We start from the raw sequence: 16,310 nt of genomic DNA on the forward strand, positions 1-16,310 counted from the left end.
AAATACATGTTTACTATAACATGTGTTTCTTTCAAAACTGCACATTTGAGAGCTTTATAACAAATTGAAGAGCACAACAGGTAAGATTCATGGGATTATTTTGTTAGCTACAATCAAGGAGTGCTAAACAAGCTTTTAAAATCCACTGTTTTTACCTCTTATTAGACCTTTTCGGCTCTTTGCTTGTATTTTACAATTTTCAAACCTTAAGTGGCTTAAAGCATTGGCTAGCCATGTACAGATGTACAATTGGCGAAGTTAAACAAGACACAATTGGGGCAAACTTGGACCCCCAAGTTTTAATTGCAGTAGGAACTAGCAGCCCCAATTGTGACTACAGTGCTATAATTCAAACTAGTTGTGTGTGATGTCAGAGTTTACAGTTGTCCAGAAAAGAATATTTGAATGGGCAAAAAAAAACTGGGCTAGCTGAGGCAATACCCTAGTATAGTTTTCCTCCATACTTTATTCTAACTATGCCGGAGTAACTATTGTCATTACCAATGTGGACAAGAGGAATAGTGTCATTCTCAGCTGGATTGCAATGAATGGGGTGCAAAAGGAGATGCATTTATTTGCATGGTTCTTCATTTCAAAAGATCCCAGTACGGTAATAATAAGCCATGTGAAAAGCTTGCATATGAGTGTAGTCTGCCTGTCTGGAGAAAGGAGGGTAAAAAGCACTGCACAGACTCAGCACATTTCTCTACAGTTAGCTAACCCCGAGCAGAGAGCAGGGAGCAGGAAGGTGGCTGCCAAAATAAATTAGACTTCATTTATTTAATTCAATTCTTTATATAGGAGATGACTCACTGAGACTAAACATTTCATTTGCGAGAGTGACGCACTGCCTCAACACCACAATGGAGCCATTAATGAAGCCTAACACAGACAAAACAGCTTAGTCTCCTAGAGAAATGTGTTGACAGATGTGGCATTGGATACAGGTGAGCGCCCATTTCTGTGCAGACTCACTTCACCTATAAGGAGGATCTCATTGGATGAAAAGCAGCTGCTTTATATTTCTAGGCTAATAAACTGCACTGGAATGTGGCTGGTAGAGTTACTGCATGAAGGGCTTCCTCCACTTTATCACAACTTCCACTGCTGCCAGTAGGAGGTGCTGCTTCCCCTTATCCAAAGCTTTCAATCTCTATGCTGTTCAACAAAGTTTCCATCTGCTTCATGTTATAAACAACATCATTGCAAAGGCTTCAGAGTTGTTGCATTGCATTGTTGGCATAATAAAGGTGAGCAAGGCTTTTTCTCATGTTTTGTGTGCTGGAAACAACCAACCTGTTAGCTTGAGGCAATCTGATCAGATGCTAAGGAATGCTAGTGGGGACTGAGACAGTGTGGAGTGCATCACCAGTGTCAGTGCTCTCTTTCTCTGACTAGCACCCTTTCTCCACCATTACTGTCAGAGACTTTATACAACCCTTCTTTGTGTTTAAAGAGGCACTGGGCTGGAACCAGGTGTTGATGGTTTCTGTCATTTGAGCCACCTCCCTGAGATCCTTCTGCTTTCCCATGATTGTTGCTGAATAGTTGCACACCACTCTCACACAGCTTATTTAGGTCTAGTGGATCACATGACACTGTAAATTTGCACACATTGAATTTTACTTACAACTGATAAAGTCTCCATCTAGTTCATAACTGTATGCATAGCAGAGATGCCATTGCACTTGATATGTATTGGGACCTACTGGGAAAGTTTGAGCACAATGAACTAAACACAAGCATAATTTTGTGTGTTCTGGTTTTCCAACCAAAGTCCCCTGAGGCACAGATCCTTTCAGCATGAACATGCATCGCACCATGACTCAGAATCCTTCACTCCATCACACTTTAATAAAAGGACAGCTTGTTTTCATTACTCTTGAGAGAAAGAAAGAAATGTATGCTGACCACAGTTTGATTTTAAGGTGTGGCCTGAGTAGAGGAAAACACTAAAGCACTAAATTAGCGTGAGCAGCCTTATCACTGGTCCCAATCACACTGTGTTGAAAAGCTGTTGTTTTGTGGCTTGTGCTTTATTACTTTTGTTCAGGATATACATAAGTGAATTAAAGAGCACATTGGTATGGGTGAGAGATGTGTTAACTAATTCTTCTTGTTTAGATTCACTTTGTATCATGTTTCTATTTCAGTCATCACATCCTGGTGAAGTTTTAAATCTCAGAAGACCTCATGTCTCACCTCCAAGTGCATCAGAATGTGATGCGTGAACCAGAAAAGAAGATACATGAGTTCAGCTACTCTAGGCTGCTCTTTAGGTACATATTCAAATAATGAATCTGCTGCTTAATAGGACCTAACCACTTCCGGTGAAAAAAAACACTGACCTACAGGACAGGAAGTAAGCAGGTACCAGGAATCGATGGTTTAAACTTTGATCTATCTACTGCGTTGTATTTAAAAATTCTGCACATAGTCCAAGTTCCAGTTTAGAAAACAAAACAAGCAAAGACCTAAAAGATCACTGATACTGGGAGGGGATTTGAAACCCCTGGTTATCGTTCCTTTAAATTCTGAACATCAATCTGAATGGATTCATGCAAAAGTCATCCTTACTAAATGCAAACAATTAGGGAGGTAGCTGGCACCAGCATAGCTCAGGGAGGTATGCAATTCACCGCCCTTGTTTAAAGCAGTGACTGTGTTTTACCATGTTTCCTTCCCCATGCTTCCCTGTGCCTCCCCTACACTCCCTGCTCTTTGATTTGCGTCACTAACCTGATCGGCTGCGTGGTACTCTGGCGCTCTGTGGGCGGACAGGAGCCCCAGCCATGGACTCGTAGCTGCTCAGATTTTGGCATGTGGCCCGGCTCAGTTTATGTTGGTTGACTGCAGAGAAAATTAACAAGAGAAGAATTAGGAAATAATTCATTTTTAGTCTTAATTTAAAAATACCATTACCAGCAAGGTACAAAAAAACAACATTATATTACAAAATGTACCAGCACTTCAGTTGTTGATATATAGAGAATAATGCACGGGGTAGCGTGTGCTATGATAATTTAATGCCCACCCTTGGGGTGAGATGCTACATAAATCCAGAGGGCGAAGCATCCCACCCTGAGGGTGGATATTCAATTCTCATTTATCACACCCTGCAGTGTTTTTTTTATAATCTCTGGTGAGCAATTTTGACCTGCCAGAGTTCTAAAGTTCTGTTGCTTGTTGTGGAATTCCTTTCCGTTTGACAGCTCGGGCTGGGGTCAAACTCTGTTGCTGGCGTTAATGAGCGTGTGTTTGAGAAATACAGGAAATATCAACTGGATGAGCCCATTGAAACAACTGATTACCAGTTATTATATGAGAAGTAAATCACATCCAACTGTATAGAGGTTTCGTAGGGTAGTAGGTTCCTGGAGCAGGATGTTCCTTTTAGTGGGACTAGCGCTCGCTTTGTATGGCAAACTTTTATTTTGAGCTTTGTTTTGTTTTGTTTTCTTTAGTAAATGTGACACCAGGGCTACCATTGCTGGTACCCTAGTGTCAGCACTTGTGTTGAATTAAATCTGCGTGCCTGTGTGAGGTGTCAACACCCACTGCTCTGTGCCTGCCTCACTATTATCCAGTGACAACCCATGTATGTAACATCACCCTCTTACAGCATAATAAGGCTGTAATTCCTTCAAGGGCTAGCTTGGATCACCTGAACCCTGAGGCTGTATGTACAGCAGGATGTACTTTATTTGATACAATCAGATGTAAATGATTTCATGAACTCTAGTTCCTCTGTTCCCTCTTGCATTAAATTGGTACACCACTCAAAGTTATTTAATTGGTGCAGTGTTTTCTTTAGTTTGAATACATTCTTACATCCTTCTCACAAATCATTGTGATCTTCATATTTTGTCGTTTGGTTTGTACAGCTGAGGTGAAGTCAGTAAAAGCTTTTGTTTATTAACTTGGTGGCACAGTCTTATGATCCTACAGGGGTCGCCCACACCTGGAAATAATAAGACTCTAAACTCCTGCAGTCTGTACTAGTGTAAGTGTTCGATGGCTGCCTCTAATCAAGTTGAGAGTGCATTTCTTGTGCATGCTTTGCTGTGGCAAGTCCACAAGCAAACAAAGAGAGCAAGAGAAAGGGTGTTCTTGTACTGTATATCCCTTGGCTAGTTACAGTGCTCATTCAAAACCTGAACTAACAGCCAAGCATAAACACTGAGTCATACTGGAAAAAGTCAACTTGCTTTATTTTAAACCTCTCCCACCACCCCCAACTCATCTATCTAACAGCAGGTCATTTGATTAGCTTGTTTACATAAGCAGATGAAAAACCCTTGCAATGCACTTCCCTGAAGGGTATTCCAATCCATGTGGGAAGAACAAGCTCAAGGGCACAGAGATAGCACGTACGATCATGCTAAGAGCACTGCAAAATAAAATAAGCAGCCTCTGATGAAGCAAGGCACTGATCTGACTCAAGCAATAGCACAATTAATAACAAACAGCCCATTGGGACTTGAGAAAATAACACCGCTGGACCAGAAAGCGTTTACCAGTTTTTGTCAGTTTATCTAAATTCGACTCTATTGAGTGTTTATTGATTAGTTAATAATAATCTACTGCATTTCTAAACTCAACACACAACACAGCAAATAAACAATGTAAGTTCACTGACCGTATTTTGAAATCTGAAGAGGTTTTTCAAGGCTGTAGGGCGTTGGCCAGTGAACTTATAAATAGACAAAAAATCGTTGGTTTGTTTAAGAGTCAAGGGCCCCTATTTATCAAATATGAATACGTAACTGTCTCGTTCAGAAGCATGCGTACTGTACAGTATTTATAAACAGAGAAAGCTGTTCTGGGATTCCCACACACTCATGATCATTAGAGTAGTAGGGCAGTAGTGTGGAGTAGTGGTTAGGGCTTTGGACTCTTGACCGGAGGGTTGTGGGTTCAATCCCCAGTGGGGGACAATGCTGCTGTACCCTTGAGCAAGGTACTTTACCTAGATTGCTCCAGTAAACACCCAACTGTATAAATGGGTAATTGTATGTAAAAATAATGTGATATCTTGTAAGTTGCCCTGGATAAGGGCGTCTGCTAAGAAAAAAATAAAAAATTAGGGTTAGCCAACTGGCACTGCCAGATAAGCTTACATTTTTTCTTTTGTTAGGGATCTGCAACGACTATACTTCTTTGAAATATAAGATGATGTACTTCCATTATTTTATTAATACCACTGTTGCTGAAATGCTATTAGTCATGTTATTGTTTCTTTGAAGGTCAGATTTGTTTTTAACCTAAGGAATATGTATATATCTATCTCTAGATTTTGCTGTTCACTTCACGTGCTGCTGTCATTTTCAACATTGACAAACACGCTTCAAAGACAGCTTATATAGGGTAAAACATAATATGGGTATTAATGGGAGGGAGTTGGAGGGTTCAAATTCAAACTCAGATTTAGAAACATAGAGATTTATTTACTAACACCAATTCATTTAAACTGGTTTGTTGCAACACTGTTTTAAATGATTAAAACACATTAAATTGCAGACCAGGTCCTAAAGAACTTCCTAATTCAATTATAATTCTGTTACAGAGCAGCTAGTCAGGACCGGAGCTGCCTACCTCTGCTCTACTGCACCCCTTCAACACCCAAAATATCACCAGTAACAATGGGGAAAAAATTAGAAAGCTGTGCTACTGTCTTTCACCACTTGGGGGGGCTGCCGGCCTGCGTTTGCTCAGTGATTGTGACTCACTCTGAGACATTGGGGCTGGTTTTCATTTTACTCCTAACAGTAAATTACTCATTATTTTTTTTTAAAGGAGAAAAACACTGGTTAAAGTTACAAAAATAGAAATAAACACATATTTAGGGCAGTTTAAGTAAGTTAGGTAGTTTATTCTCATTTTGTAACTTGATAAGTTGTTTTGAATGTTAAAATGTAAGTGTTACATCCGGATGTACAATATGTACAGAGAGGAGTCTTCGAATATCCCAGATACTGTACTTACAGACCTTCATATACTGTAAATCCATAAATATCTGCCAATACATTTTTGGCCCGAATATCAAATTCCACTAACAATACTTTGTATATTGCAACAGGTCAGCAACATTTCCGGATCAAAATAGGTATTATGGCTGTGATTCGCCAAATATTTTGGTCGCAAATATTTATGGTTTTACAGTATCCCCAGATTCTGATACACAAAGAATGCCCAAAACAGGTTCTCTCTGTAGTTGTGTCCTATGAACCCCCTGTTCTGAAGAACTGCTTACCGTCAGCCTCTGCGATGTCAGGCAGCCTGGACTCTGGCCTGCAGTCCAGTTGTGAGTCCTGCCTGGGATCCAGCATTGAGGCTTTCTGACGCTGGTCCAGCCGGCCCTTGTAGATGACTCCGTCCAGCCCCAGGATGTCAATCTCCTCCTGGGAAAGGAATGCCATTGTAAATGTGCTGCCTCACACGCTGCTCTACCATATTATACTCTTCACCATCCCTCCAGATAAGAAAAAAAAACCCAATGTGATTCTTTTGTGTTGGAAATCCTGTGAAACAAAGCTGCAAAACTAAAAGGCCGTTTCCAACCTTATACTGCAAAAGTTTCCTATAATGAAAGCAGCATAGCAAAGTGTAACAAAATGTAGTGAAAGCACTGCAAAGCACAAAGGTGAAGCAAACAGGTAAACGATAGTGAACGCATAGCAGAATACTGAAGTAGAAGCGGTAGCATGGCAAACCACACCAATGTGCTCTCAAATGATTCTGCTCACACATCTGCTGCTAGTCAGCTGAGTGGAGCTTTGGACTATTTTGGGAAAACCTTTGTTACTATAATGTGTGCCAGTTTTGTTCCCCCATCATAAATTCCAGATCAACCCAAAAGGCGTTCAGACGTGAAATGGCTCCCAAGCTTTCATTGAATTGTACCTTGGATTGGACGGGTACTTCTGGCACCTCCTCCTCAGGTAGAATGATCTCTGGGAACGGCTGCACCCGGGGGTAACGCCGCTGGGGGATGGTCATGGTGTGGCTCCCCCCACAGCTCCGCACAGGGCCCAGGTAGCTGAGGTCAGACAGCTCCCTGATCCGGTCACTTCAGAAGAACAAAGTGGTGAGCCCACGTTAATATAGTGCTTTTCACACTCACTGAACCTCACACTGCTTTACATATTGAAAGTTATCCATTAGTGGCCAATTCTGTAAAACTCCAGAAAGCCTGTCATATTTTTTGCCAGCATCCTAATCTCCGTAAATTGTTGGTAAGACCTGAATTAAAACAGCCCGTCATTGTTCCTGAATCTCACCACTGCACCTAAACAGATGCACTACCTGTGATAATCTTGAAAAAACTGTTATTGTCAATAGTACCACAACATGTAGAGCCTACAGTATAAAACACACTATCTCCTGTAGATCTACCAATGTCGTCAATATTATACAGTGCAAATGTCCTCACTGCAAAAAACAATTTGTGAGTAAAACTACCTGCGTACTCGTCTCAGAAACCATAAGTCACCTATAATTACCAGTGAGCTGGATCCACCTGCTGCAAAGCACTTCATCTCTCAAAACTACAGCCTTGCTCATATGAAGATTCTTATGAAAGTGTACAATCCTAACATGTCAGATAAAAAGGAAAACATCGGGATTCACAGACTGAAGGCTTTATTTCCCCATGGACTGAACCTGGAAGACAATGCATGCTTTTAGGATTGGAACTCCCCCCTCAGAACTGTCTGTGTCTCAGTGTTCTTAGAACATTCACCTGAAACCACTGTGCAGCTTTCAAACTTAAACAACATCACTCTACCCAGCTATTTCTACCATGCTATCTAAGAAGATGGAAGCCACAACGGTATAGCTAATTATTACAATAACAGGTTTTAACTTTAGCAATTACTTTTCGTCTTCTACTTTATCCACCAACATTGATTTAGAAATTCAGACTGATTGATACTGTGTTTATATTCAGCAATAATGTGTTCATTCAAAATAGAAGATAGTGGACTTAATGAAATGTTACTGACAGTGGTATTATTGATCCGCCACATGTGCGCAGTTTAATGAATAGTGTTGCAATACCACGCTATTGTGTATTTTTACTTTTTATGTATGTATTTATTTAATTATTTTTTATGATGGAATCATGGACTTATGGAGAAAAGTGTAAGGTACTGCACGCAGGCAATAAAAATGTGCATTACAAGTATCATATGGGAGATACTGAAATTGAAGAAGGAATCTATGAAAAAGACCTAGGAGTTTATGTTGACTCAAAAATGTCTTCATCTAGACAATGTGGGGAAGCTATAAAAAAGGCCAACAAGGATATATTGTGAAAAGTGTTGAATTGAAATCAAGGGAAGTAATGTTAAAACTTTACAATGCATTAGTAAGACCTCATCTAGAATATTGTGTTCAGTTCTGGTCACCTCGTTACAATATCTGCTCCCTATTTTACTGCATTTAATCCTGTACTTTAGAGTACTGTAATCTGTCACAAATCTTATTTAATCTGTAGTATTTTGTATTTAATTATATCCTGATGTAACTATCACTGACCCTGTTAACTGCTCCGTTATTGAATCGTATTTTGTCATATATTTGTACTTGCTAGAACCGAAGTCATTGTATTTTATCTTGCTCTTAATTGTATTAATACTTGTACTGTGATTCTTGAAATGTATTTTTGTTTACGACTGTAAATCGCCCTGGATAAGGGTGTCTGCTAAGAAATAAATAATAATAATAATAATAATAAAAAGGATATTGCTGCTCTAGAAAGAGTGCAAAGAAGAGCGATCAGAATTATTCTGGGTTTAAAAGGCATGTCATATGCAGACAGGCTAAAAAAACGGAATCTATTCAGTCTTGAACAAAGAAGACTACGCGGTGATCTGATTCAAGCATTCAAAATCCTAAAAGGTATAGACAATGTCGACCCAGGGGACTTTTTCGACCTGAAAAAAGAAACAAGGACCAGGAGTCACAAATGGAGATTAGATAAAGGGGCATTCAGAACAGTAAATAGGAGGCACTTTTTTACAAAGAGAATTGTGAGGGTCTGGAACCAACTCCCCAGTAATGTTGTTGAAGCTGACACCCTGGGAAGCTGCTTGATGAGATTCTGGGATCAATAAGCTACTAACAACCAAATGAGCAAGATGGGCCGAATGGCCTCCTCTCGTTTGTAAACTTTCTTTCGTTCTTATTTTTTCTTGTTATAAAGTAGGTGCCATAGCTTGTCCTTTGATGACGAGGTCAATGAGCGGTACAAACTCAGCCTTTAGGTTTGTTGTGTGGTGAATGTAACACCAACTGTGTATGCTTTGCTGTCCTGCAAAATCAACTACAACTGACCTGTTTGCTGTACTTTCTGCTGCCAAATCAGCCATCAACTACAGTACAATAAGAACCACAGGGGCCCAGAGAGGATTGGATTGTGAAACATGGCATGGTTGTATTTCTGTTCTGATAGTTTTCCTTATTAAAAGCAATTAGAAGGAGACAGTCTATCATTCTACCAAGTAATGAAGTGGAATAGTCGTATGCCTTTGCCTCATGTAGGTATTCACTTTAATTCAGGCCACTAAGATTTCAGTTGACAAAAGCACCCTTAGCGTAACAGGCATGCTACAATATTGTAGAAGAAATGAATGGTATTTACTCAGATATAATGCACAGCTCTGGCCAAAGGTTAGAATGTTAGGATTGAGACATATGATATTGTCTTTACTGTGGCGTATTTAATATTGGAAATAACAGAACGAATCACTGAAATGTAAACTTGTTCTTTACTGAAACAATAAATGGTTACATGTACAGTAAAAAACGTAAGAGCTGGCTGTTTTACAAGCTCTCAGACCAGGACTTCACTACCTAACACTAAGCATGGGAGCTGCAGCATGCTATTACAACTGGACACAATTAGATAGAAGTGCCGTCACCAATTCCATACACAACACTTGCAAAATATCTCAAATAAAAAAAGAGTTAACTGCAGTCATCAGGAAAAAAGTTAGTCTGGAGCCCAGTCTAGGCTGCTGGTTGACAAAAAACACTGCATTTTCTGAATAGTTATTATTAAGCTAAACTGTGTTTTTCTTTCTGTGGCCAATAATTAGCTTTATATATGAAACCTAAGCAAAATTACGATCTTGATCCCCCCTACAAATTTATTGAACTGAAGGCCATTTGAGCCTAGCCCTTTTTGTTGTCCCCTTATATTAATGCAATTATTCAAATGTTGTGTTTTTTTAAAATTTTGAATAATCTGTGTTTTAACTTTGATTATGACTTCAGGAACTGTACTTCCGTTCTGTTTGCCTGCCATCAACATCTGTAATGTTAACTAGATTACCCAAAGTGTCTCTATTTTAGTAAGCACCAGCACCATCTAGTGCACAGCAGTGTATTGCCAGAAAATAAAAGGAAACCTAATCCAAAGTGGCAGTCTGCTTCTATACCAACGTGTTGTCTCATCTGTCCTATGGTAGATCTATTTATGCAGATTACTTCTATACAGATGCATTGTCTCATCTATCCTATGGTAGATGCATTTATGCAGTCTACTTCTGCTCACCATACTGTCTCCTTGCTTGCTATATTCTCTGTCTTAACCTCAGTATACTCTCTCTCTCTCCACATTACTCACCATACTGTCTCCTTGCTCGCTATATTCTCTGTCTCAACCTCACTATACTCTCTGCCTCCACCTTACTCACTGTCTAGGGCTGTCTCCAGTTCTGTCCATGTAGCCCTGTCTGCTGCCCCTCTCGAAGTGGACCTGCACCCTCTCTATCTGATTACTCATCACACTGTAGATACGGCGCATGTTGGCTATGCGTCTTTCCGTCGAGGCCACCTCAGAGTTTTCCTGGTTGGTCACTGGCTTCAGGCTAACACAGCAGCGAGGAAATCTGGTGTTACTACAGATGCTGTTACACATCAATGTACAGCAGTCTAAGGCACGGCTGTTTGCATTGACTCCTGATGAGATTATCCTTTCTTCTGATCATAAATAAGCATTATCTATAGCAGTGTATCACACCAACACTGTTTGAAAGTAAAACCAACTGCTAGCTGTTTCAGTTGCACAATTGGACACGCTGCGCAGGGCAGGGTTCTACTCTCAAGTGATCAGCTCAAACAGCTTGTACAGCTGTGGCCAAAAGTGTTGCATCACCTAGAATGTTAGGATTGAGACATAATTAAAAAAAAAACAAAAAAAAAAAAAAAACATTTAATCAAAGAAATCACTAAATCATATTGCAAAAGTCTACCGGAAGCCTTTATAGTAATACAGTACTTCATGTTAGATTTCAAAATTTGTCAGTTTTTGTCAGTTTTTTGTTAAGTATATGGAAAACTACAAAGTGGTATGTAATTCAACATGTTAATGTAACATTATTCCAGCAGGTTTCATTCAACTTTATGAAGCAAAATGTGTTAATTCTACAGGGTGATGCTAAACTTTTGGCTGTAGCTGCACATGTCCCTTTCCTGACTGGCTTAGGCAGTGCTCACCAGCGTGTGTGCTTCCGGATGTTGTCCAGCTCATAGACAGTGTAGGGCCGGTGGGTCTTGTTTCCAGGAAACCCAGTGGATATGCTCACTAAGTGTCTGCAAAGGAACAGAGAGGGAGAACGGGGTAGAAACGTTTCTGAGACCAACCAGATTAACAATAACAGGAAAGAAAACTAATGATGGAGCAGCTCTCAACCGTCTTTCCTTGCTAATCCCTTGACTACAGTAGAAGAATCTATATTTACTGTAGATCAGAAACCTGAGAGTTTTAATCCAACAGACTGGAAGCTCCATTCACAACACTACCAAATAGCAGATAGATTACCCAGGTCTAAAGAACAGCATGTACAGAAAACAAAGCAACACACTGAAAAGGTCAATCAAACTGTGATTTCAAATGTTTAAAATAACAATTAAGACACTGTTTACGTGTTTCTAATTGCACAAAAACATGGCTGTCGGGCAGTTCCTTGTTTGTACAATACCTTCCCATTAGGGTTCTTTTGCTTTAGTAGTATTTCTCTGTGTTTTGTTTTCAACTGTTTCATTCATTTGCACCAACAGTCAAATTAAATTGCCAAATCGTTTTACCAGTACTAAGCATTTCTGCAAACGTACGACTGAGGAGACTTGCTGTTCCCTGAGAGAATTACCACTGGAAGCAGGAAGGTGGATTCCGCTAGACGAATGGTTCCACCTGTAGCCCCTATAAGAGCTGGTTCTTCATAAAAGACTTCCTTTTACCGCACATGTTAATAGCAACTACATGTGTCATGACAATGCTGGTGTCTCTTGAAATGCATTGTCGAAACCCATTGACTAGCCATGCAAAGAGTGAGGGAGCAGCTGTGTACTCACGGGGGAGGAACCATCATGTCCACGGGTCTGGCACACGAGATACAGTTGAACCGAGTCACCAGCTGCCTGAGAACACAAGCAGAGTAATAATGCCGCAATTATAGGTTATTCTTTGTTTCTGACCATTGGCAAACACTGGTACCCGACTTAATGGTTTGAGGTTACAAGACACATGCCTTGTCTGGCTGAGTTATATTGAAATCAGAAAGATCCACAGCAGCCCTTCTTCTGCTTCGCTGTAACCTAGTAAAGGTAAAGCATGAGCTCCCAGGTCTCTGTTGTCAAAGGTTGCCAATAAGGCTGATGGCAATCCACAGTAGTCGAGCACTTGTAATACTAAACTTGAAGCGTTTTTATGTTCTACATAAAAGATATCTGTTACTAATATAATAATTACATGGAAAAAAGGATGGGGGGGGTCAAAAGTGGCAGCTGTGATTTGTGTATAACTCATCTGTTTTCCTGCTGTATTTGTGTGTAACTCATCTGCTTTCCTGTTGTATTTTATAATTTGATATCTCCGTCCCATTGAGTCAGGCACCGGTGTTTCAGCTGGTCAGAAGCAAAGAAGTCAGCATCATTCCCAGTGAAAGGGAAATGGATGGACGTACCTGAAGCCTATCCATTGGAAAGGGGGTTGTAGCCACTGTCTGATTATATTTTAAAAAAGCAAATTTAGAGCATAATGGCTCATTTTGTAACATAGTAAAGATATAACAAAATAATTTTATTTAGTTTGCAGTAGAAGGCGTTGATCTCTTCTATTGAAAAGGACCACATGCAATTGCAGCACTGATCCACAGGGTGGTGCTGTCTCCTTACTTTCTGATGCCTGCAGCGTCGCCGAGCTTGACCTGTGGGGCTTCCTGCAGCTGCTTGCGGACGCTCTTCCACCGGTCCTCCAGCTGCTTCTTCAGGGGATCCAGCTCCATCCGGTTCAGCTAGAAGATGCATGGGTAGAGAATCAGAAGGGGCTGCTCCCTGAGTGGCTTACCTGGTAAAGGAACAGCCATGTGGTGTACAGGGTGAGTCATACAGTCTGGGGATTCTGGAGGGAGTGCTGAATTTGCTCTGGCACTCCCGCGGGTTAGGTTATGTTTCTCCTCATTGCGCTACAGCGGACCCTGCTGGCCAGGTGCCTGGTGAGCTCTGACGGACACCTGCAGGGCTTTGTCCACAAGCAGGTGGTAACTCGTCGACATCTGCTCTCGAGTTCCTGGTAGACGATTGGCCAATGACCTTCAGTGCTCCTGAGCTGTTTGGGGAATTGCTTAGGATGCAATCTATTATTGTCACAATGTTTAATGTGTACTTTGGCACTGCTCAAGTTTAATCAAACGTGTTACTTCACCACAGTGTGTCCACGTCAATGCTCCCTCCTGCATATAATAATGCCATTGGCTTATTTACTCACTCACTCACTCATCACAGCTTCAGGCTTGCGTCATTCTCGTTCTGTATGCGTGTCGAAACATGTCAAACAGCCCATTAACCCTTCCTTGACCCCCCTTGAGCTGTACCTTCAGCTCCATCTCCATGGAGATCTTCTCGATGACTTTATTCCAGTCGCTCTCCTGGCCGGACATCTTGTTGAGAAGCTCCTGGAACATCTTGTTCAGCTGCTCTGTGGTGGCATCAAACCGCATGCGGCTGACCTTTGACTCCAGATCTAGCTTGTCTGCTTTCTGAGAAGCAAGAAGGACAGACGGGCATCTGGGCTTGTCACTTGATGTTTCACCACAGAACACAGCATTCCCATGATCAAACCACAACAACAACAGAAGTCTTTCACAAATATAGCCCCTCTCAAAGTATGTCAGTAACATACACACCCCACCACGGCTGTAAACCTACAATTGCAGCTAGCAATATGACGAAAAAGACATCAACAGTTTGTACAGAATACTATAGAATAAGAAATGGCAATTAATAGCTTAATGCATACATACTCTATAGGGGAATAACACAAACAATGAATGCTTTTCAAAACAAGTATCCCTTTCTGGTTTTACTTAAAGGTCTTCATTAGGACACCCCGCCCTGTATCGGGTGTTTTGGTTTCTTTAGTCTAGAGAAGAGCCTTTAATGTAGTACCAGTCTTAACAGTCACCACTGCAGAAAATATTTTTGTTGGGCTACAATTACCAAAATGTAACTGCATTGGCAGCAAGGGGCTACTAATCTGTGGCAAGGATTTCTGTAAAATTCTTTTCTAGAATGGTGAGTTCGGAGGTTGCCCATGCAAAGTGCTCAGAATGTAGTTCCTGAATCTCTTTCAGTAACTCACAACATCGATCTCCATTTCCACAAGTTCTTTGTCAGCCTTCTTTTTATCCAGACCGTCCACAGATTCGTACAAATGCTGAAAATACATTCAAACCGCAAATTTAAAGGGCAATTCACAGACCTTCAAACAGTCAATCCCACATTTAGAGTTAATAATATTAAGAGTGTTTACTCCAATCTTTTTGAAAAGAGAACATGCTAATGTTAGAAAATTAGAAACAAACTTCTAAGTGCTTACAGACCTTAGATTATGTTAGTTATTTGGTTCTAGTTTTTGGTCGAGGGTGTCCCATTACTACCACCATGGGTGAAACCCTAAAACTCTCTTGTATTTGATTTCCATTCATTTTAGCTAATTAATGCTTGGACTCTCACAATTGACTTTTGATACATCCAGTATAGGTGCCTGTGACTAGGATAATAAAAAAAGGGTAATTACCCAAAACATTTTGGTAAAATATTGTAATAAGCACAACTGAGCGCAAAGGCAGTTATCAAAAATAAATCCACACATTGTAAATGTTTCCAGTATAAATGCACCCTTGAAAACAATGTTTACCCTGCAATGTTTGCCCTCTCATTTAAGACTCTATCAGAATATTGTACTTTATGCTGCTTAACATTTGAATGCAGCACATTAACCTGATTGAACTTCAGGAGAACAGCTTACACTGTGGGGCTGAGCTATCTATATACATACAGTGAACATGCAGGGATTGCTTGTGATAATAAACCCACTGGGACTGACAGGCTCACAGCTGCTCATTACAGCCCCCACTCACGTCAATGTGCTTCTGTTTCTTGCTGTGGTCCTCCACCAGCTCGCTGGCTGTGATGTTCAGTTTCTGACACTCGGCCTGCAGCTGCAGAATGGTGTTCTGGATCACAGTCAACGCCTCTCCCCCCTGAAACATCCACAGAGGGATTAACACACACCATCATCCAGCAAGGGAGACCCAATCAGCAGCGAGGCACGACATCCAGCAAGGGAGACCCAATCAGCAGCGAGGCATGACATCCCCTCTGGAATGGACTGGGTAACACCACTTAGGACAACAACACCGACACTCCTTCATTGTAATGTTAGTCCTGATTGCGTCTTTCCCCTAGGGAAATCGCCCTTAATAACATTGCTAAGTAAAATACAAAATAAAGTGGAAAGTGGTTTATGAATTATAGTGTGGCAGTATTCAGAGTATTAAAATGTAATCTCCTAGGCTTCTCTGCCTGACTACTACTGCACTATGTGCCTACTTCTGTGGCAAGATACTCCAGTCTCGCTTCAGACTTATATTATACCAATTCTACATTTGACATATAGCCTACGCCCACTGAACAATTCCCTTCCTCTTTATAGATATCACAAACGTCCTAGTAAGAACCAATGCAGTAGCAGGCTGGCAGAAATGTTACTTAAAGCAGCCTCCCTAAGGACGGCACTCCATGGAGTGTTTCGGAATCTTACCAGCTAATATTCCAAGTGCACCTGGTAAAGACACAGCTTCGCTTAGGACTCAGCCAGGCCAGAACTGCACTGGCCTGAGATGCATCCATGACCAGCCCTAGTCTTCCCTCGAAGATGTTGAAAGGATCACTAAGTAGACAGCACTTCCTATGGCACCCTCACAACATGCTGGGATACTGGTTGAAATGATAGGGAACAG

General features: G+C 40.9%; 1 protein-coding gene across 1 annotated transcript in view; it reads right to left on the reverse strand.

The window, feature by feature from the left end:
* The window catches only part of LOC117423169 (uncharacterized protein C16orf96), a 44,945-nt gene that overhangs the window by 3,883 nt on the left and 24,752 nt on the right, over window positions 1-16,310 (reverse strand). Inside the window, exons 7-15 of the mRNA XM_034038654.3 lie at window positions 15,429-15,551; window positions 14,648-14,722; window positions 13,881-14,045; window positions 13,183-13,301; window positions 12,361-12,426; window positions 11,503-11,598; window positions 6,904-7,069; window positions 6,254-6,401; window positions 2,740-2,850 (exon numbers count right to left, since the gene is read on the reverse strand). Of these exons, the coding sequence (XP_033894545.3) occupies window positions 2,740-2,850; window positions 6,254-6,401; window positions 6,904-7,069; window positions 11,503-11,598; window positions 12,361-12,426; window positions 13,183-13,301; window positions 13,881-14,045; window positions 14,648-14,722; window positions 15,429-15,551 (1,069 nt within the window). The remainder of the gene's footprint in view (window positions 1-2,739; window positions 2,851-6,253; window positions 6,402-6,903; window positions 7,070-11,502; window positions 11,599-12,360; window positions 12,427-13,182; window positions 13,302-13,880; window positions 14,046-14,647; window positions 14,723-15,428; window positions 15,552-16,310) is intronic.

Source organism: Acipenser ruthenus, chromosome 17, assembly GCF_902713425.1.
Source record: "Acipenser ruthenus chromosome 17, fAciRut3.2 maternal haplotype, whole genome shotgun sequence".
In the NCBI taxonomy this organism is placed as follows: Eukaryota; Metazoa; Chordata; class Actinopteri; order Acipenseriformes; family Acipenseridae; genus Acipenser; species Acipenser ruthenus.